This window comes from Fusarium fujikuroi, chromosome FFUJ_chr04, assembly GCF_900079805.1.
Source record: "Fusarium fujikuroi IMI 58289 draft genome, chromosome FFUJ_chr04".
NCBI classification, from domain to species: domain Eukaryota; kingdom Fungi; phylum Ascomycota; class Sordariomycetes; order Hypocreales; family Nectriaceae; genus Fusarium; species Fusarium fujikuroi.
Genome location: NC_036625.1, coordinates 3,219,535 through 3,238,792, shown reverse-complemented (window position 1 = coordinate 3,238,792; position 19,258 = coordinate 3,219,535). Strand labels below are relative to the sequence as shown.

The 19,258-nt window shown below is 48.0% G+C and overlaps 8 protein-coding genes; 4 read left to right on the top strand and 4 right to left on the bottom strand.

The window, feature by feature from the left end:
- Positions 1-695: 695 nt before the first annotated feature.
- FFUJ_14853 (uncharacterized protein) lies at positions 696-2,613 on the bottom strand (the record flags this gene model as incomplete). XM_023576843.1 has 4 exons in its annotated part: positions 696-1,151; positions 1,209-1,833; positions 1,891-2,073; positions 2,126-2,613. 4 exons carry the CDS (start codon positions 2,611-2,613, stop codon positions 696-698), a joined length of 1,752 nt encoding a protein of 583 aa, XP_023429893.1.
- A 1,323-nt stretch (positions 2,614-3,936) lies between these two features.
- FFUJ_14852 (uncharacterized protein) lies at positions 3,937-4,908 on the top strand (the record flags this gene model as incomplete). The annotated part of the gene is made up of 1 exon (XM_023576842.1): positions 3,937-4,908. One exon carries the CDS (start codon positions 3,937-3,939, stop codon positions 4,906-4,908), a length of 972 nt encoding a protein of 323 aa, XP_023430000.1.
- Positions 4,909-5,451: 543 nt separating this feature from the next.
- On the bottom strand, positions 5,452-7,278 carry FFUJ_14851 (related to putative alpha-L-fucosidase precursor; the record flags this gene model as incomplete). The annotated part of the gene is made up of 1 exon (XM_023576841.1): positions 5,452-7,278. One exon carries the CDS (start codon positions 7,276-7,278, stop codon positions 5,452-5,454), a length of 1,827 nt encoding a protein of 608 aa, XP_023429892.1.
- A 1,178-nt stretch (positions 7,279-8,456) lies between these two features.
- Positions 8,457-10,010, bottom strand: FFUJ_14850 (uncharacterized protein; the record flags this gene model as incomplete). XM_023576840.1 has 3 exons in its annotated part: positions 8,457-9,173; positions 9,225-9,370; positions 9,425-10,010. 3 exons carry the CDS (start codon positions 10,008-10,010, stop codon positions 8,457-8,459), a joined length of 1,449 nt encoding a protein of 482 aa, XP_023429999.1.
- A 1,531-nt stretch (positions 10,011-11,541) lies between these two features.
- FFUJ_14849 (uncharacterized protein) lies at positions 11,542-12,489 on the bottom strand (the record flags this gene model as incomplete). XM_023576838.1 has 2 exons in its annotated part: positions 11,542-12,280; positions 12,470-12,489. 2 exons carry the CDS (start codon positions 12,487-12,489, stop codon positions 11,542-11,544), a joined length of 759 nt encoding a protein of 252 aa, XP_023429998.1.
- Positions 12,490-13,891: 1,402 nt separating this feature from the next.
- FFUJ_14848 (uncharacterized protein) lies at positions 13,892-15,304 on the top strand (the record flags this gene model as incomplete). XM_023576837.1 has 4 exons in its annotated part: positions 13,892-14,224; positions 14,268-14,458; positions 14,503-14,924; positions 14,973-15,304. The coding sequence occupies 4 exons, from the start codon at positions 13,892-13,894 to the stop codon at positions 15,302-15,304; spliced, it is 1,278 nt and encodes a 425-aa protein (XP_023429891.1).
- A 405-nt stretch (positions 15,305-15,709) lies between these two features.
- FFUJ_14847 (related to endonuclease/exonuclease/phosphatase family protein) lies at positions 15,710-16,732 on the top strand (the record flags this gene model as incomplete). The annotated part of the gene is made up of 1 exon (XM_023576836.1): positions 15,710-16,732. One exon carries the CDS (start codon positions 15,710-15,712, stop codon positions 16,730-16,732), a length of 1,023 nt encoding a protein of 340 aa, XP_023429890.1.
- A 624-nt stretch (positions 16,733-17,356) lies between these two features.
- FFUJ_14846 (related to cycloheximide-inducible protein CIP70 (cytochrome P450 family)) lies at positions 17,357-18,919 on the top strand (the record flags this gene model as incomplete). The annotated part of the gene is made up of 1 exon (XM_023576835.1): positions 17,357-18,919. The coding sequence occupies one exon, from the start codon at positions 17,357-17,359 to the stop codon at positions 18,917-18,919; it is 1,563 nt and encodes a 520-aa protein (XP_023429889.1).
- Between the last annotated feature and the right edge of the window lie 339 nt (positions 18,920-19,258).

Here is a 19,258-nt window from a genome sequence, read left to right as displayed (position 1 = left end):
GTACTATCCATTTTTTCTTCTTACAAGGCTCCGATTGCGCAATTCGAAGTTTTCACTGCTAGCGCGCGGTGTCCCCTAGAGCGTAGTGAGAATGGGGAAGAATATGGGGCTTGGGGACAGCTGATGTGGAGCTTTTAGCGGCCAGAGGAAAAGTCTAACCTCCGCTTGTCGGCTTCTGGGCTCGTTAGGGGCGAATGCAGTGGATACGATGGCGAATAATCACCTGGAATTGTCTGGCCATTTATTTGCTGGTAGTTGTTGGTCAGGGGTCCAGAGCGGCTCATTACGTAGAGTATTGATGTTGCACCATCTCTAGAGCCTTTAATTGATGGGTAGGCCGATAAGGTTCATGCGGGTTTAAGTTTCACGGAAAAGGTGTCATTATACCTGATTATGGTGTTTCAGTTGAATCGGGTCATGTTTGGTGGCATACCTTTGTTCTAGAAGGAATGATGCTAAGATTAGCGAACACAAAAGCTATGTCATTGGCATGTTTGTATCAGATAGCCCCAAGAAAAGACGTTCAGCTTGAACATGCATTGCGCTTATGACTTGTGCATTTGGCGCATGTTCACTACCTAATGCCGCGGCATTTCAGACAACAAGGTTCGCGCAAATCAGATCATCAATTTGGTCATCAAGGTAAGCATAAGCACTCAACAAAGGAGACCTTCCCACCCAATATCACCAGTATCTCAGTCGCTGTACTCAGAGCTCGAAGAGGTATAGCTCATCATGAACGATGCACAATCCGAACAATCCTCTGTATGGGGATCAATAGCATTAGTCCACAGACGCAGAAGATCTCCTAGTCCAGACTTGACAGTCTCCTGGTCCGGAACACACCCTTCAGAGAGGCCGAGCAACTCCACCATCTCATGATAGGTCTCCTTCATCTCTTGGCTGTATTTTTTGACTGGCGGAACGTAGCCCATGGGCGGGGGTGGACACATTCTGGGCCGAGGTGGACCTGGTGGACCTGGAGGTGGCCAGATCTTGAGGGTCAGTGTCATGCCAGGACGACGAACTGAGTCCCAGGTTCCAAGCATGACCGCTAGACCGTCTTCGGTGCAGAGATCGTACCGACCAGCCGTGATATGGTGAGCAACCCCGGGGGCCCAGTTGGTTTGAGTCATCAGATCTCTCATCATCTGCAATCAAATATTAGCACCGGTTCGCTCAAGACATCCTTGTTTGGGGCTATATACCTTGTAGGTGGCACAAGATGTGTAAGGCAACTCAAGCCTTCTCTCTTGATCAATCAGATAGATCGGCTCAAACTCAGCACCCAGCTTGAAGTAGAGAGTGACGTTAAGGTCAGGAGCGTAATGGAAGCCAGATCCTTTGTCAGCTGCCTTCTGCGAGTCTGACTTCTTGGCTACCATGGCCACAAGAGTCATCTCACGTGTACTCTTGCGCTTTGCGACAATGATGGCATTATCGACATCCTGGCGAACATTCTGATCAAGAGCCGAGTATTGCTCGACAAGGTTAGGGCGACGTTTCCAGAGACGACTCGAGGTTAGCTTGGCGAGGTTGGCCTTGAGCTCCTTGTCGTCTAGCTCGAGTCTCGTGATGAGCTTGTTTGCGTGGCTCATGTCAAGGACGAAAGCCATGATGTCTTCATTTTTCCAATCCTCTTTGGGACTAGAAGAGAAGAGACGTTGGAACCAGGTTCGAGAAGAGTTATCAGTCTGTTTGTTCAGGATAGTGTTCTCAACGGTAACTTCTGAAGACTCTTTCGAGGTGTCCATTTTGTCAGTCTTGGCCTTCTCATCAAAGCTGTCTCTGTCGATTACTGTCACGCGGGGAGACAGGACAGCGGTACTTGTGCTACACAGGATATACAGTCAGTAAGATGTTATTACTGACGGAAAAGTAGATACTGACGTTGATGTTGAATAAACACTTCTGATGTCGTCAAACGAGGCCTTAGGTGAAGGTGCCTTATTCCAGGCAGCGCGCCTTCTGTTGTAAGACTTGTAGTACATCACGCGCCTTTCAGCGACGTTCTCGGCGAAGCATCGCAGGGAGTTTTCATTTTCCCAAGCGCCTGGGGAACGTATCATAGTTCTGACTCGACGTTAGTATCTCACCTTCAAAGGGAGACAAGGGATTTACTGACTCCATCTGAAGCCGGGCGATACTTCCAAGGAGATAACGCAGGACAAGTTCGAACTTGACTTGCTTCAACTCCTGCTGGCAAATCTTGAATCGCGGCTCCAGCCAGTTCCAAGCCTCGGTTCGCCAAACACTCATGTTGGCAAGACAGGCCAAGAGCTCCTCAATCTGCTCAGCCGACAAGGTCTTTGCATCTTTGTCTCCACTGACACTCTGTGTTTTCTTCGCGATGAGTGTCAAGATTCCGACATAAATAGCCCTGCATTTGGCAGCAAGGGAGTTGATGTCTTTCACGCATGCTTCCGTGAAGATCTTGTCGTTCTGCTGAATCAGATCATGAATCTGACGGATGGTCGAAGCAGTCGAGTTGACCAGAGACACCAGCTTCGGGAGTCGCTGACGAGATTTGCGACATCCTTCAGAGTGCAAGTTGAGTTTACTCGCGAGACTTGTACCCAGCTGGGCAACAGCTTCAAGGGAGTGATTGGCCATACTGAGGGCAATGGCTCTCGCGGCTCAAAAGAACAAAGGGAACATTGCTCAAAAAGTTGAGGATTTCAGCTCCCTTTTGAACTTCACTTTCCTCCGTTCTCCTGCGGGCTGACTGCTTAACGGTGCAGTCTCACTGAGGCCCCTCCCTCCACTAGTGTGGAGGCTTAGCCACTCATAGACATCTTAGTTGCACTTCTGCCTTGATTATCATGCAGAGTTGATTGACCAGCGTGTCATGCATAAGCCACACAATTCTTGATTGGTTATGACAGGATTGAAATATGCCTTGTGTCAGCCGCACTGCTTTCCATCTATGGCAATAGCACTGATAAACATACAGCCACCGGGGGGGTACAAGACACTGTATCGGTGAGAGTGGGGGCCAACCAGTTTACTAATTGCATAGTAATCGTGATGTTATGCATAGAGATAGCTTTCTCTTTATTGGAGCAGGGAACTGCAAGGGAAGGGAGTATGATGGCACGTGGGAGAATATATTCAAGATTCGCTCTGAAAATCCAAACTATTGTCCAGTCATGTGAGCAAAACTGATAGATTCATGAAGAGTGGTACTATAGTATAAATACTGTCATTGACATAACACTTCAATTCGAATCTGGTAGTCGGGCTCTGTCGCGGCATGAGAAAGATGTCAAGGATAATTTTGTTGAGCGGCAACAGAACGACTGTAGATACTAGAGTGCGTGAACTAGCAGAAGTACTAGTCCTCCTCTCACTGCGAACACTATTATGTGTGAGAGAGAACAGTCCTAAAGCATACACAGCCAGGTTGAAGAAAGCCTCCCGATGAACAGACAATGAAAGGGTGAGCGGCACTGTAAAGACTTAGACACACCTGGAAGATTTCGTGGAACAACAGTTCCATGAGAATCCACCAGAACCGGGTCAAGTACAACTGAGTCAACATCTGGCTAGCAGTGTCAGAATGAGACCCTATGAACATGAGTGGGAGGCCCTGCGACTGGCGGCCAGCCAAGCAAGAAACAGCAGAACAGAGGGTTGCCAGTGCCAATAGAGGTGTTTTTGGTGAATTAAATACCAGTGACAGTGGCAGATGCAGTCTGATTAGCTTCGGTCTCTTCAGTCTCATCATAAACAGATTTCATATCTCAAGTTAGACTATTCAACCATCTTCCCTTCTCCCACAACCGCAACCTTGACAACATCTGGTGAGTAACTTTGCCATAAATCAACAACAACTCAAAAACACCTCTCAAGACAGTCAAACTGATAACTCGCTTCCTTTCACCTTACCATATCGACAAAACCAACACCATAGTCCACCCGCCCGTCACATCAAACATGGGTCGCGAGGAAATGCAGGATCGTCTCAAAGAGTTGGAGACAGAGAAGTCTGTTCTCGAGTGGGCTCTTGAAGCTAGCCTTCACGAGAAGGGCGTCGACACTGACGAGGAAGACAGCAAGTTCGACTCTTTGTCCACCTACACTATGGCGGACTACCCAGCCTCGAACCCTCAAGTGGACGAACCCCTGGTTCATGTTTACCCGACTGAGCCCATCTCCGATACCGAATCTGCCATCTCGCTGCACAGCACAGAGAAGTCCGTCGTTTGCTCAGAGGCCTCTACTATGGCGCGTATCAAGTTCACGACCACCATGCCGGTTCAGCAGGTTGTCCAGTCGGACCCTGCATCTTACCGCTACGATGGTACTGGCATGTCTGAAGACGGCTGGGAGGATGAAGAGACTGTCCGCGGCTCTACTGTTGGTATTGGAAAGGGAAAGGAGGCTTCGGAGGACGCCAATGCCACTGATCCCAACTCCCCTCTCATCATCACCAACCCTCACCCGAGCCTTTCTATCTCGACCGAATTCCTTCAGAAGGCTATTCTCGACAGCCGCAAGCCTGGAAGTCCTTTTCTACGCTCCTTCATCCACCGCGAACCTGTTGACGGCAAATCGGGTGAATACACGGACTGGAAGTGGATTCCCTTCCTTGTCTTTGGCGCTGCAGCTGAGCTTGTCTCAACCAACATTGCCAAAGGCGACATCGAGATCATCTGCATGAAGGATACTCAATTCACCAACTTGATTCAGAACAACGAAAACATGTTCGAGGACCCTGGAAGTCTTGCTGCTAAATCTGCTCTTCATGGAGAGCTCAAGCCTGCTTTCAATGGTCCCGAGTCTTGGGGCTTCCGCGTTTTGGTCTGGCGCCTTCAATCTTCCGAGAAGACTGTCTACATGGATCGTGAGGGTCACCCTATCCCTGGAAAGGCTGGTGCTCTGCCATGGGACGAGGCTGAGGCTTAGAACTAAGGGTGATCGCGGGAAGAGTGTAGAATGATCGAGAGTCTGGAGGTTTTGGTATGGGCAAGTCTTAGCCTGTGATCGCACTGGATGAATATTCTCTCAGTATGTATTTGACTTCTGACTTGATGGAGGATTGATGGGAGTATGAGGAGATCAAAGGTGCCGAGGTCATGGCAGAGATACATGGAACAGGAGTGAAAAACGGAAGATTGGCCGTTTATCGCCCAGATTGAGCTTTCGAGGCCTGTTGGTGTTTTCGACATGTCGATTATCGTTGCTGATTAATGTCATAAATACATCTTGGGTCAATACACTAGATAGAGAACAATTCAGCCTTCCGACAAGCAGAGTCCCCTTTACTCATAAAGTTGTGAATGGATATGTAGGCTCCTCTCGTATGTATAGGAGCAAGCCTCGATGATATCAATCAATAGTTTAGCCTTCACCAGCGTCCATTATAGAATAAGAAGTTCAATTTATAGGAATCGTTGTACGGATGTTTTTTTCTTAATTATGTACTGTCAGGTCTAAGCTATACTTCTCCTAAGCCTTGGAGATCGTGATGGATCCCACGGACCCTTCCTCAACCTTATGTTCGCCCGCATCGAGCTCCTTGCTATCACCGGACAAATCGCCCGTAGAGTATACAGTCAGCTTGGTACCTGAAGAAACACGGATGAAACGAATAGCATCAGGCTTCAGTCCAGCCTCGGTCAAGAATTCTTCGTTAAAGTTACCGAGCCCAAGGCTGACTCCCGGACCACTCGCACTGGTAGCAGAGAACACGGACGCACCAATCTTGGGCTGTGGGACAGGGATTCCACCATCGAAGGTCAACTTGAGGACATACGCGAGCGACTCGGCTGGTTGGGCTGGCAGCGAAATCTCTAGAGCATCCTTGGTCTGCTTCCAATCCGAGACCTGCTCGTATTCGCCAGCCTTGTCACCGAGAAGCTCTATAGACTTCAGGCTCTTGAGATCAACCAAGGCATCGGAGCCAAGACTGGCGATAGAGACGTGTTTATCGTCGGGCCAGCCAAGAACCGTAGCGTAGAGAACGTTGGCATCTTTGTTGCGAGTGAAACGAACATCGCTGCTGTTGCCCTGTAAAGGTGCCGTGAAGGAACCACCAGTGACTTGGTTAGGCCCTTCGCCATAAATATCCCAAGCGCGAGTGCTGAAGACAGACTCTCCGTAACGGCCAAGGAAGTCTCCAATATCCTGCAAGACCTTGAGCTGCTCGTCAGGCAAAACACCGACTGCAGTGGGCGAAATGTTGAGGAGCATGTTGCCATTCTTGCTGATGCGGTCAAGCAGCGAATGGACCATGGCCTTGGAGGAATAGTACTTGATGCCGACTGTATAGCTCCAGCTTGAAGCACTGATCGCGTCATCAGTCAGCCAATAGGGACGCGTGATGTTAGCTGGCCCGCCACGCTCATAATCACTGACGGTGGACGTGTCGCGGAATCCCACGTCAAAATGCTTATGGGTCGTGACGACCTCTTTGTCCCACTCAACAGCGCGATTGAAGTAGTATGCGAGAAACTCCAACCGCTTCTTTTCAGCAACAGCACACGGGCCATCGAAGTCAGCACAGTAGCCAGGACTGTCGAGTGAGAAGTCGTTCCAGATGATGTCAGGCTGCACGTGGTCCAGCATCTCTCTATGCTTGTCAAACCATAGCTGGTCTGACTCCTCGCGTGAGAGCTGCCCTAGTAGTTTCTTCAAGCTCGTGTCGTTGGTCTTTGGTGCCCATTCATAGAAGCCGTTGTAGTTGTAGGCTTGATGCATGGCCACCACGAGCTTCATACCATTCTTGCGAACGAGACCAGCCCATAGCTTGACCAAGTCTAGCTTGGGACCTCGCTTTACCGAGTTCCACTCATTGACCTTGCTATCCCACATGGAGTAGCCATCGTGATGCTCGCCGACCGGGCCAGCGAACTTTGCACCTGAAGCCTTGACAGCGTTGATGATAGCCTCGGGATCAAACTCGCCACCCTTGGAGCTAAGGACTGGCTTGAACTGAACAAAGTTCCCTTTGAGATCATCAGCACCATTGATGAAATTTGCGTAGCCCCATTCCTCGGGGGGCCCATAAGTCTCGGTATGATGTTTGCGTTGGTCTGAGCCTGGCTCATACATGTTGCGTGGATACCACTCGCTGGCGTACTGAGGGGTTGTAAAGGCTCCCCAGTGCCAGTAAACGCCGAACTTGGCATCGCGAAACCATTCGGGTGAGGCGTTGTGTTTGTCGGTGGACTCCCATGTTGCTTCGTATGGGCCTGAAGCTTGAGCAGCAGCGTTGATGGGAAACAGACTGCCCGCAGCAGCTGCAATTGCAGTTAACTTGGTAGATAAAGTCATTATGCCGATCTCAAGTATCATGTACAGATGGTGACTGCAATGTACGGTATCGAGAGACTACAAGCTCCCGAGTGTTCACTAAGAGCTCTTTTATATCTATCATTTATCTATGAACATGTCATGTGCATAGGCAAAATACAGGATCAACAATCTCATTGCAACCTCGTATACTGCAACGTTGATATTCGCGGGCAGGAATTGTGCAGCTGGACCGAAACGGGCCGTAATACAGTGTCTATAACCAGCGATCGGCATGCAGGAGATTCGTGCGGATATCGTGCCCTGGCAATCTTGGGCGCTAAAGCGGCTTAACGAGTCACGTTGTAGTGACTACAGGAGGGATAAAATATCCGGCGTTTAATTAGAGGTAATGTGTTATTTTTACCGATAGGCCGAGATCTATCTCACCTCGTGGCGAGAGGTAGATTGCTTCAAATCAATCCATCAATTAAATTAGTGGTAGAAGATCAAACTGGTTTAAGTTCTCCTAAAAAAATACTAAACTTGCCTCAAGTCTTTTCGTCACTTAGGATAAAGGTCCTAAGCTTTCTTGCCTCCCCTTGACTGCTCTGCTATTTATCCGGGATCATCGTTCGAAAATACGCGAAAGCCCTGCTGCATTTACCGTCATTACAACCTTGGACATTCGATGTGAGTATCATCCCCGGACCCCGCGATGCCCCGCAAATGACCCTTGCTTACATCGGGAGATTGAGCTATTTCTTTGACGTCACGAAAAATGCCGAACTGCTTACTTGTTCTTGACTTCCATAGAAAAGGCTTTTTTTAAGGAATTGCAGACGGTCAAATAGCAGAGTTCTATGAACTATAATGCGGTATTTTAGGTGTGGCAGTTATGTTTAGTGACATATCAACATCAAACGATCCAAGCTGTAGACATGCTGTCTAGGTAGTCAGTCAATTGAACAAGAGGCAAAAAAGAACAATGTGCTAAAATGCCACTGTGAGGAAAAAATAAAACAATCGACGCAGGCCTGATTCGAACAGACGCCTCCGAGGAGAATAGATTTCTAGTCTATCGCATTAGACCACTCTGCCACTGCGCCTTAGATGATTGGATAAGAAGAGTTTCAGCAAAACCGCAATATGATAATCTTAGCAGGATTACCTAGAAGGAAAACAATTCATCCGCAAAGGTTACTGTACCATCAACAAGTTCATTGTGTCTCTATAAACAATCCGAACCTGAAAGCACGAGGCAAGACGCGAGATTCGAGGTAGGCGCTGTTCTTAGCTATATCGAGAATCCACTTACCAGATCCCGCACACCCAAAGTCGCCAATGCCCGATGCCTTTCCAACTGCATCACCAACACAGCTTTTCTGAAAAACCCCGGTACGAAACCTGGCTGTCCACTCACGACCATATTCTCCGATGTCATAGGTGAATTTCCATGTGTCAGGCAGTAGTGTGCAGCCTTTGATTTCTTTCTTGAGAGCCTCGCCATGGTCTGAACTTGCCCAGCCGTGGCCCCATACCCAATACTCATTGAAGGTGAACTTGTACGTGCTGTCGCAACCAGCCTGCTTGCCATACTTAGACGGCGAGCGCAGGGAACCAGGGTATACTTCATAGGTAGCGTCACCAACGATAGTTTGGCCACCACCTTTATAATCGGAGGGGTCATTGTCGACGCGGTAACAGTTATACATAGTCATCATGAGGTATTTGACACAGCCAGTTACGCTGTGCCCTTGATCCAGACTCACAGACAGTGTGACCTTGTTCGGTGTATCAATGTTGTATGTCCGTGAAAGCGCGGAACCTTGTCGGCGAAGACCACGCGAACTACCGACCTCAGGGCAGAATTCATCTTCGATCAGATGCTTGACTTCTTCCTGCTCAACGTACCTATCGGTTTCAAGGCCGTTGCACTTAACGGTTTCTCTCGGGTTATTTTCCTCTTGCACGCCATTCTAAAGAACGCGAATGCCGGGGTAACGCTCCCAACTGGCTGCATCCGACTGAAGGTAGGTTTTAAGATTCTTCACAAGGTTCCCATCGTTGGTATCAAAGGGGACTTTCTCGTACGAGAGAAGATTGGCGATCTCGCCGGCGACTTGTGGCGCGGCTGTGGAGGCTTGTGTTAGTTGTAGGAAACTTTTTGTGATGTCGATGGGCATACCATATGATGTTCCTGCTCGTTCAACTGGGTCCTTGCTATCTCTTGGCAAGCACTCGATGGGATCACCAACTGCATGTAGAGTTACATGAGGTCCACCTTTTGAAAACTCGGACCGATTCCCCGTAGAATCCACCGAGCCCACCACGATCAATGGCAAGTCAGGCCCTTCCATCAATGGGGGATACTCATCTACCTCAGGTTCTTCAAAACCTTCCTCGATGTTCCCTGATATACAAACTAGCGGAACATCCATGGCGAATAGCTTTTGGAAAAGCTCTGTGAAGTCTGGCAAATTATCATCTTCCTCCCAGTCTTGGCCCAACGTCAAAGACATCGTAACAACGCTATTCTTCTGACGCTCGGGGTGGTCTTCCAAGTCCGCTAAGATAAGCTCCAGCGCTGCTTGGAATTCTTCAGACGTGACTTCGTGCATTCTAACAACGATGAGTGTGGCTTTCTTAGAAACACCAAAACGCGTTCCAAGGGCTTTGCCGGCGCCACATGTACCATGTGAATGCATGTCTTCGTCGTCCTCGCCTTCATCATCGTCATCAAACCAAGGTTTGTCTCCATTTTCCATAGCCATGTCAGTCAGAAGATGCTGTGAAGCAACATTCCGAAATTCCTTCTTTAGTTAGCCACATGAAAGAAAAAGTGTCTTGCTCCAGTGAGACATTACCTCTCGTTGTGCCTTAAAGGCTACACCGGTTTCAACATAATACAGAAAACTCTGCCCGCCACAGTGGCTTTATGCACATAGTTCTTGAGGTCCTGCAATTGTGGTATTGTACTATACAATAAATGAGTGGCCAAAAGGATGGGTTGTTAGGTCAAGTCATTTACCTTGGCTGACTGATAGATACCAACTCCGTAGGAGCCCCGGATTGTGTTTCTCATAGAATCTCTTGCTGTGCTTGAGGTTCTAGGCTGTGTGTGGAATTTATACCAAGGCGACATCTCCTGCCCCTCGGAACAGGCCGGACGCCTTTCACTCCATGGATAGCTTTAACTTGCGCTACTTGTTCATTGGACAAATCGGCTGTCCATTTGCTTAATTTACCATCTGAAACGCTATTGTATGGATCACAATTATGTTCTCCAAGCAATTTCGCGAGAGAGGCGCCTGTCTCAGCACACTGCTCTTGATTTTCGCGGTCAAGAGGATCGATGTAGTACCGGCCTGCCACGTATCTACGGTTCAGATTGTGGAGGTTGGGCTGCACGGACTTGACACTGTCGAGGCTCTCAACTTGCGATATTTGGTCTCTGGATAAGTAAGCCTTCCACATATAAATACTCCTCTGACCTATCATCTGTGCCTCAATATCGGTTCCAAATAGTAGGTCAAGGGAACTATTCGTCGCTTGGCATTGTCCTTGGTTCCCAGGATCATTCGGTAGAATTATGTATCCTGAACTTTCCAGGTATTCTTGTTGCTGCAATATTGCAGTCTCGTACGTTGCAGCCTCTAACCGTATAACACGTTCGAAATCAGGCCGTCGTCGGATGGTTGAAATTTCACCGCTGGTGGCGCTTATCGTCTTTGAAATTGTCTGTTCATCAATGTCTACCCAGGAAGAAAGATCTTCTCTTGCAAGAGCATTTGGGATGAGATCAACGTTCGTGTTTGCATCAGGACTCCGGCGGAGCAATACAGTGTAGAGCAATCCACCACGGTCGGAAGAACTAGAAATAGTTTTATTTGTGTCAGCGGTATTTGATACTGAACACAGTACCAAAATCAACCACGGAAAGAGAAGGACGCGTAGTAACATGTTAAGGAATGGGGTTTGCCAAGTTGTGTTTCTTGTGTCATATCAGGAAAATGATATAATCAAGGGAGCACTTCGGACGTATTATACAAGCGGCTGTCAAATATTGCGGTCTCACCTGGATTCGTCTGCCATGGCCTGCAGTCAGTTCAAGATGAGCCGTAACGCCTCGGTAGTTATGGAAGTGATAAGTGAAGCGGATGGAACGGGCCACCAGCTGACCTTGTACTAAGGAGCTCGTTATTTATGCTCTCTCATGCACAAAGGCTACAAAGTATAATTCGATATCGGGCACTTCTCGGCCAAACAATTCAAGGTCACGCCACCAAAATTGGTTACCAAAGGTTAGGTACCACTCGCCGCGGCTGTGCGGACTGAAAACACCCCTTCAACGGCTGTAGCCTGTCTCACTTCTTCAGAAGATAACATTGCCGTCCAGTGAGATATCCCGCCATCTGCTAGTAATCGAGGTACCACATTGGCCCCAAAGAGGTCCTTGAGAGCATTGTCTGTGGATTTGCAACGATCTTGATAGTGTATTGCTATTGGCCTAATCATCCTTCGCTTCCTCGTTGCAGAAGTTTCTGCCTCTTTGAGAAGATACTGATCTAGAGGAACAATAGATCTGACGCCCTGGATCTTTGCAGCCAGCGGCACCTGATCGCTCGTTGAGTTGACCTTCCAAAGGCCGACACCATGAGTTCCAAGTTCCTGAGGTTGCAACTGATCTTGGAAAATGTCTTTGAGAGAAGCATGTGTAACATGGCAAGCGTCTTTGTCCCTGCGATTTGTAGCACGAACGACGTAAGGCGTCTTGGGTGAATATTCCTCGGGTTCTAAGTCGTCTTCTAAACTTGTTGCTTCGATTGGCGTTATCCGTACGATATCGCGGTGACTCTTGATCTTTTCTGCTTGCTTAGGCGTCGCTTCGATGATGTTGGACTTTAAATCTTCAGTGGCATCTTCCCATGGGGGGAAGCTGTTACACTGGATAGTGTGTCTGATAAATTCTACAGCCGAGACATCTCTAAGGTCCTTTCTAAGGAACACAAGGAATAGATGCTTCTCAGAGGTGGGGGAGTCTCTACTTAAACGGTCTTTATTAGCCTCACTCACAACATAGGCTGTAAAAATGGAGTAGGGTCTGGATAAGAACCCGCTAATGCGATTTCTGCAAATCCAAGTACAGTCCGCCTCTGGGGTGATTTTGTCTTTTGTGGCCAAGATTCTGCAAGATATAGTGCAGAAAATAAAAACACCGGCAAATACTTACTCAGATTCTTGTTCTGACATGATCGAGGAGGAAGACAACGCTTGAGGTTATTTGGTCCGTGCTGTTGATTGTCTTTCCGAAGTTCGTTGACCTAGAGGTCCACGATGATATAAAGAGTGGGAAATTGAAACAAAGGTTTTTCGATGGCTTAGGCCAAGAAACACAACTTGTCACGAGGAGCGTGTAGCCCCTTAAGTAGGCTTCTGTCTAAGGCTTCCAGAGTACGCGCGTGCCACTCCGTGAACTTGGATCAAGTTCAAAAATCAAGATTGACGCCGTATGTCATGCGTTATGGCTTTAAAAGCCACGAAAAGTGAGTTAGTGATATCAAAATCAATGACCATTAGTTGCGATCTACGGGCAGTGAGAGCAGGACGTATATGTGCCTCCAGGCTTGCGTATGTTACAATGGCTGCCTGTTCTTGAGTAAAAAGACTGGGAAGACGAGATATATGATCATCTGGTGATGCAACTGAGCCTTTAAAAGGAGACATGAAACATGATATCTTGAGAAGGAGGGAAGCAGGGAGAACATGTTCTCTGCATGGGGCTAAATCCCCGTAGGCATAAAATGGAAATTTATTCAAAGTCCAACATAACTCCAATTCGCTTTCGGAATGAGGATGTGTACTGGAATCGCTCTTGGTGATTTAAAAATTTACTTATTGTCCGTGACTATTATTCCGCTTACAAACTTTGAGACTCGTCATGCGGTCCACGCCACCAAGTAAATTGAGGCTTCAAACTCCAGTGGCTGCGAGTGAGTCATGTGATCGGCGACAATCTGTCTCGTACAACAATAACCCGAGATATGAAAGTATCTTCAGTCAATAAACCCCATGACGAAAGATTTTAGTGAGAAACATTGGTTCACAACATGGATGACGTGTATCGGGATGTCGGGCTATCTGAGCCCGACCAAAAACCCGATCATCAAATGAAACTTTTCTAGCCAATAAGAGGCAAGTGAGAAACCGGGCCACGTTATTCTCGTGGATGTCCAATTTCATTGAAATACGAGCCGTGCCTAGTAATGATTGGGAAGGTCAGAAGTGCCGTTATTCAAGTCCCTGGTGATATCAAAGCCAAGCCTCCTCCCCACAATCTCGGGAGAATTGACGACGCGGGGTTGCACGCGGGGTTGTATCCTCCCCAATTGAAAAGGAGCGGCTGTGAACAATATCTTGGCGAACAAGGGTTTTCAAGACCGATTCAGTTCCTGTCCGAGACAGTTCGCCAAGAACACTCAGGTGAACATCTGAGATACATTCGTGAGACAGTAAAATCGGTAAGATCTGCAGTGTTTATATATAGCATGCCTTGAAGTTCCGTTCCAGTCGCTGGATTATCCTCAACCTCTCAATTTGGACCTTTTCACTCACAATGCATCTGTATAGGATTGCACTCGCATTTACAAGCCTGATGTCGGCTGTTTCCGCCATCACGGTCAAGTCCACCAAACAGTGGACTATTGGCACCGATGTACAAGGCTCCCAACGACTCAATGGCGTGAGCTATCAAGATGATGCTCTAATTACATATGGAGACTATCAATATGTCACTTTTTACGAAACTGCCCCGGCGGGATACCTCAACCATTTCGTGAAGGTGGGACGTAGAAAGCTTTCGCCCAGTGTCGGCGACTGGGAGTTTCTCAGTCTCGATGACTATATCCAGAAGACGATGGATGGCCATAACATGATCTCTATGGGTATCTCTGGGGATGGAAAGATTCACCTCAGCTTTGATCATCACGTAAGTTGAAACCAACGCTGGGGATTGTTTCTGACTCTCAAAGGATGTTCCTATTAATTACTGCATCTCAAAAAACGGTATCGCAAAGGATGTTCCCTCAGAATGGACTTCAAATCTCTTCGGTCCTGTCGTCCATGAACTTGTCGGGTCTCAAGGACCTTACTCGCCACTGACGTATCCGCGATTCCAGCCTCTAAGTAATGGTGACCTTTTAATAGAGTTTCGAATTGGACAGTGAGTACTGTCGTTGTATCTTCGAGCGGAACTGACAGCTGTAGATCCGGATCAGGCGACAGCTACATCCACCGCTACAGCGCATCCACTGGGAAGTGGCAAGCCTACGGAATGTACATCCAAGGGGACGACAACAATGCGTACATTAACGGACTAGATTACCTGGATGGAAAGTTGTATACTTCGTGGACAGTCAGAGAAACACCAAATGCTGACACTAATCACGGTGTTTATTTTGCCTACTCGAATGACGATGGCAAGACATGGTTCAACACGAATGGTACGAAGTTATCAAAACCGATTTCAACATCTGATGACAGCACTTTGATCTGGGATGTTCCCCAGAACAGTCGTATGGTCAACCAGGAGGGACAGCTCATCGACACCAAAGGCCGATTTCATATTCTGATGAGGGACATGTTGTCTGGTGAGCACCAGTACCAGCACTATCTCCGAAAGACTGACGGTAAGCCTATCAATATCCCTTCAATCAGCGTTGCTAAAGATTTATAAGGAACATGGACCAAGAATGCGATCAGCCCCGCTGGCCTCAACGGGCCTGACTTGTACGACCCAAGAGGCAAACTTGCAGGCGACGCGAGCGGAGAGTACTTGTTCGGTATTCTTCCTGATCCAGTGAAGCAATCGACTGGCATTTACGTCGCTACCGCTTCAAAAGACTTCAAGGACTGGAAGAGTCTGGCTGAGATCCCCAATACATCGACCGAGCCCCTCTTTGATAAGACAAGACTTCATGAATCGGGAATTTTGAGCGTGTTTGTGAGACAAGCAGGCGGATTTCCTGATCGCAAGTTGCAAGTATGGGATTTTGAGCTTGACCTATAGTCATATACATCAGTCAACTGGTTTCTCCGCCTCTTGTTTTATTCCAGTAGATTGCATCATTATATCTTGTTCCTGCGTTCGTCTATGCCTCATCTCGGCGACAGATTGCGCTGCTGGTAGTCAGTGAAGCATTATCTTTAATGCCCAAAGTTTAAGACCAACTTCTTTTCTGTTCAGAGTTTGTTATTATCTTCATTTTGATGAGCTATTGGCTGCTGGCAGAATAAACTCATTGCTCCCTCGGATCTTATGTCAGATACCGATATACCCCGCTCCGAGCGGATCCGACACCATTCATGATCAATCCACGTTTTATTTATGAACAGACTTCATTTCATTTCATTTGGTCGGCACTAACGGGAGTTTTCAGTCTTTGACTTTCCTATGAGACGATCTCTACTCAAAATGCAGGCAATCATACAGAAGCAGATGGAAAAGGCCATCGCGCTGAGGAAACCAGCCTCCTCGCTTTCGTGGCGGCCCGACCAGCCCTGGAAACAGCCTGTGTACAGATGGAGCAGCAACGCGGATGAATGGCAGCCACTTCAAGCATCCGAGCCGTCACCAAACAGAGCAAAAGCCACGAAGCTAGCTATTTACAGTTGGAACATCGATTTCATGCTCCCTCATGGCGACAGCCGAATGAACTCAGCGCTGAAGCATCTTGAAGAGCTGAGTCGCCAGCATCGGTCTGACGACAAGACAGCGGTTGTCATCAATATTCAAGAATGCGTACCATCTGATTTAGATCTCATTGGCGAGATGAATTGGATTAGGGACGGATTTTACCGGACAGATGTTGATACTGCCAACTGGGCTTCAGGTGCTTATGGTACAACGACGCTGGTCGATCGCCGACTTGATGTCCTGTCCTGCTTTCGAGTACATTATTCAGCGACTCAGATGGAGCGCGATGCCCTCTTTGTCGAAGTAGGAGCATCTGGTCAGAAGCTTCGAGTTTGCAACACCCACCTCGAATCACTTGCTCTGGAACCTCCACGCCGCCCAGCCCAGATGCAGCAAATTGCTTCACATATGCGTGCCGACAACATCTCGGGCGCTGTCGTGACTGGAGACTTCAACGCTATCCAACCATTCGACAGGACTCTCCACACAGACAACAAGCTCGAAGACGCATATCTCAAACTCGGGGGCACAGAAGGCGATGGTAGGGATGATAACCAAGGGTATACGTGGGGACAACAGGCCCTACCACAACTGCGGCAGCAATTTGGCTGCTCGCGCATGGATAAGGTGTTTTTTTGTGGTGATGCACTTGAGCTGTTAGAGTTCGAGAGGTTTGGTGCTGATGTTGAGCCGGAGGAGTCGGAGGAGGATGTTCGAAAGGATCTGCTGTCGCTTGGCTTTGAGAAGCCGTGGATCACTGATCATCTTGGTGTCAAGGCAATTTTTGACATTAAACATTGAACAGAAAATGTAGTTATCTCATCCATGCTAGTACAGTTAGGCACCGACGAACAGGCAGACTGATTTCCCAGCACCCGAGTCAAGATGATAAATTGCAACATATTGTGGATAGTGTTCTAAGTTCGCAAGCACATGATGATGGAGATGCTCAAGATGGTAGGAGAGGAAAGAATCCTCAGGACCTCGTTTCTCAGCAAAAGGTATCCTAGAATTAGCAAAAAGTATCCTAAGTTTATGCTAAGTTACCTAAGCTTTTTGTCACCGAGTTTATTTTAACTCTCTATATCAAGCTCTGATATTTTCTTGCCTCTTGAGGAGAGGGTTGCATCTCTCAGGCACAGTCGTTGTAGTGGTGGCACTCTCCACTAGCGATCTTACAGAGCTAGCTTGGCCAGGTTTAGCGGAATACCCTCATCGTCAGCACTTGTCACCGATTAGTTCAAGCACTACACCCTGGTTCGCATTTCGTTGATGCGAACCAGCCAGTCAGAATGAGCTTATACCGACACTTTACCCTGCCGTATTCGTACGTTGCTGATCTCCTGGAGCTATAAAGTCTGAAGTCGCTCGGTCGATCAAGTTCTCTTTTTACTAGTGAAACCTCGATATCGACTCTCAATCGCCATGGCATATTCAGTGCTGGAGTTGGTATCGCGGCCAGCCATTGCTGCGCCGCTCGTTCTTTTGACATCGTACATCATATACCAGCTTTTTCTAAAGCCCTCCAACTTGCCTGAGCTACCAATCATCGGGGCACGCAAAGGCGACTGGTTTCCCATTTTACAAGCTAAAATTCGCAATTCGCTCAACGTCAAGGCCGCGCTCAACTCGGCGTACATCCAGTATAGAAACCAGGCTGCCATTTTCCCCTTGATCGACGGTGGAAACATCATTTATCTTCCGCGATCAGATACAAAGTTCGCCAGTGAGCAGCCTACCAATATGCTCAGCATGCATGAATCGGCACAGCAAGATTTACAAACGGACTACACTACCATGGATCCATCCCTCACGCATGACCCCATTCACCTGGAACTGGTCACTACCACGCTTACTAAAGAGGTTGGAAATCTCATCCCAGATCTTGCTGAAGAGATCGATCATTGTGTCAGCAAGCAGTTGGGTAACAGTACAGACTGGTCCGAAATCTGCATAGTGGAATCGGCACAGAAGATGCTCAGTGGGATCACCAACCGAGCATTCCTTGGTCTTCCACTTTGTCGGAATGAAGAGATGCTGAAGCTGGGCATCGCGTTCGCCCAGGATATTCCACTGTCGTCAATGATGATGAAGCTATTCCCGAGCTTTCTTAAACCGCTAGTTGCTCCTCTTATAACCCGATCCAACAGGATTCACACGCGCGAGTTCGAGAAGATCCTTGAGCCGGAGATCAAGGCCCGCCTAATAGAATACGACTCGCAAGACGAACACGTGAAGTCCGATCGGAACGATTACTTGCAGTGGTTGATTGACCAGGCCAAGGAGATCGGTAACCCGAAGAACTGGCAGGTCAGCGCGCTGGCTCAACGTGTTCTGCTACTGAATTTCGCATCCATTCACACTACGACATTTGCAGTTACCCATGCTCTTCTTGACATTGCTTCATCGTCTCCCGATCTTATTCTTGAACTTCGCGACGAAGTAGAGAGCGTCCTGAAACAACACGATGGCAAATGGAACAGACGCGCCGTTGCGCAGCTTGAGAAGCTCGACTCGGCAATTCGCGAAAGCCAGCGCAAGAATTCCATCGTCTCAATCGGGGTTTCTCGCACCGTCGTAGCAGAGAAAGGCGTGACTTTTCCATCGGGTACGCACGTCTCCAAAGGTCTGAGAATAGCTGTCCCAGGGTATTCGGTGCTGCAGGACAGTGAGATCTACCCTGAACCTAAGACTTATAAACCACTTCGCTTCTACGATGCGCGACAAAATGAGGCAGATGAATACGTGAAGAGTGCGCGTAATGCGTTGCCGACTGCGACGCAGGATTTCTTGGCGTGGGGACTCGGTCGGAACGCCTGTCCAGGGAGGTTCTTTGCGAGTAACGAGATCAAGATGTTGCTCGCTCATATTTTGTTGTACTACGACATTGAGCACTTGACTGAGCGACCGCGAAACACTTGGATCGCACAAAATAGGATCCCTCCTATGAAAGCGACGTTGAGAATTAGGAGGAGAACTCGATCTTAAGTTGCCACCAATAATGTAGTTTAGTATTACAGATGAAGAATGCGAAGACCAGAGGAGGAGAATTCGCTTGTTGATAAGGAACGATAACATCCACGTGACATCGTGTTGTTTTCCTGACACGTCCGGCTATAAAGCCCTTCCCCCTTCCTGTTGACGCGTCTCATGGTGTTTTGATCCTTCACTCCTTCAGGTACCCCAGGAAGAAAGGAAACCCAGAACCTTGACCCTAAGCGATAGTATTACTTAGGTAAATCTAGCCTAAGCTTAGGGAGCTCTTCACTAAGTTTATTTTGACATCCTCTTTTCAAGTCCTAAGTTCTCTTGCTCCCTGAGGTGACT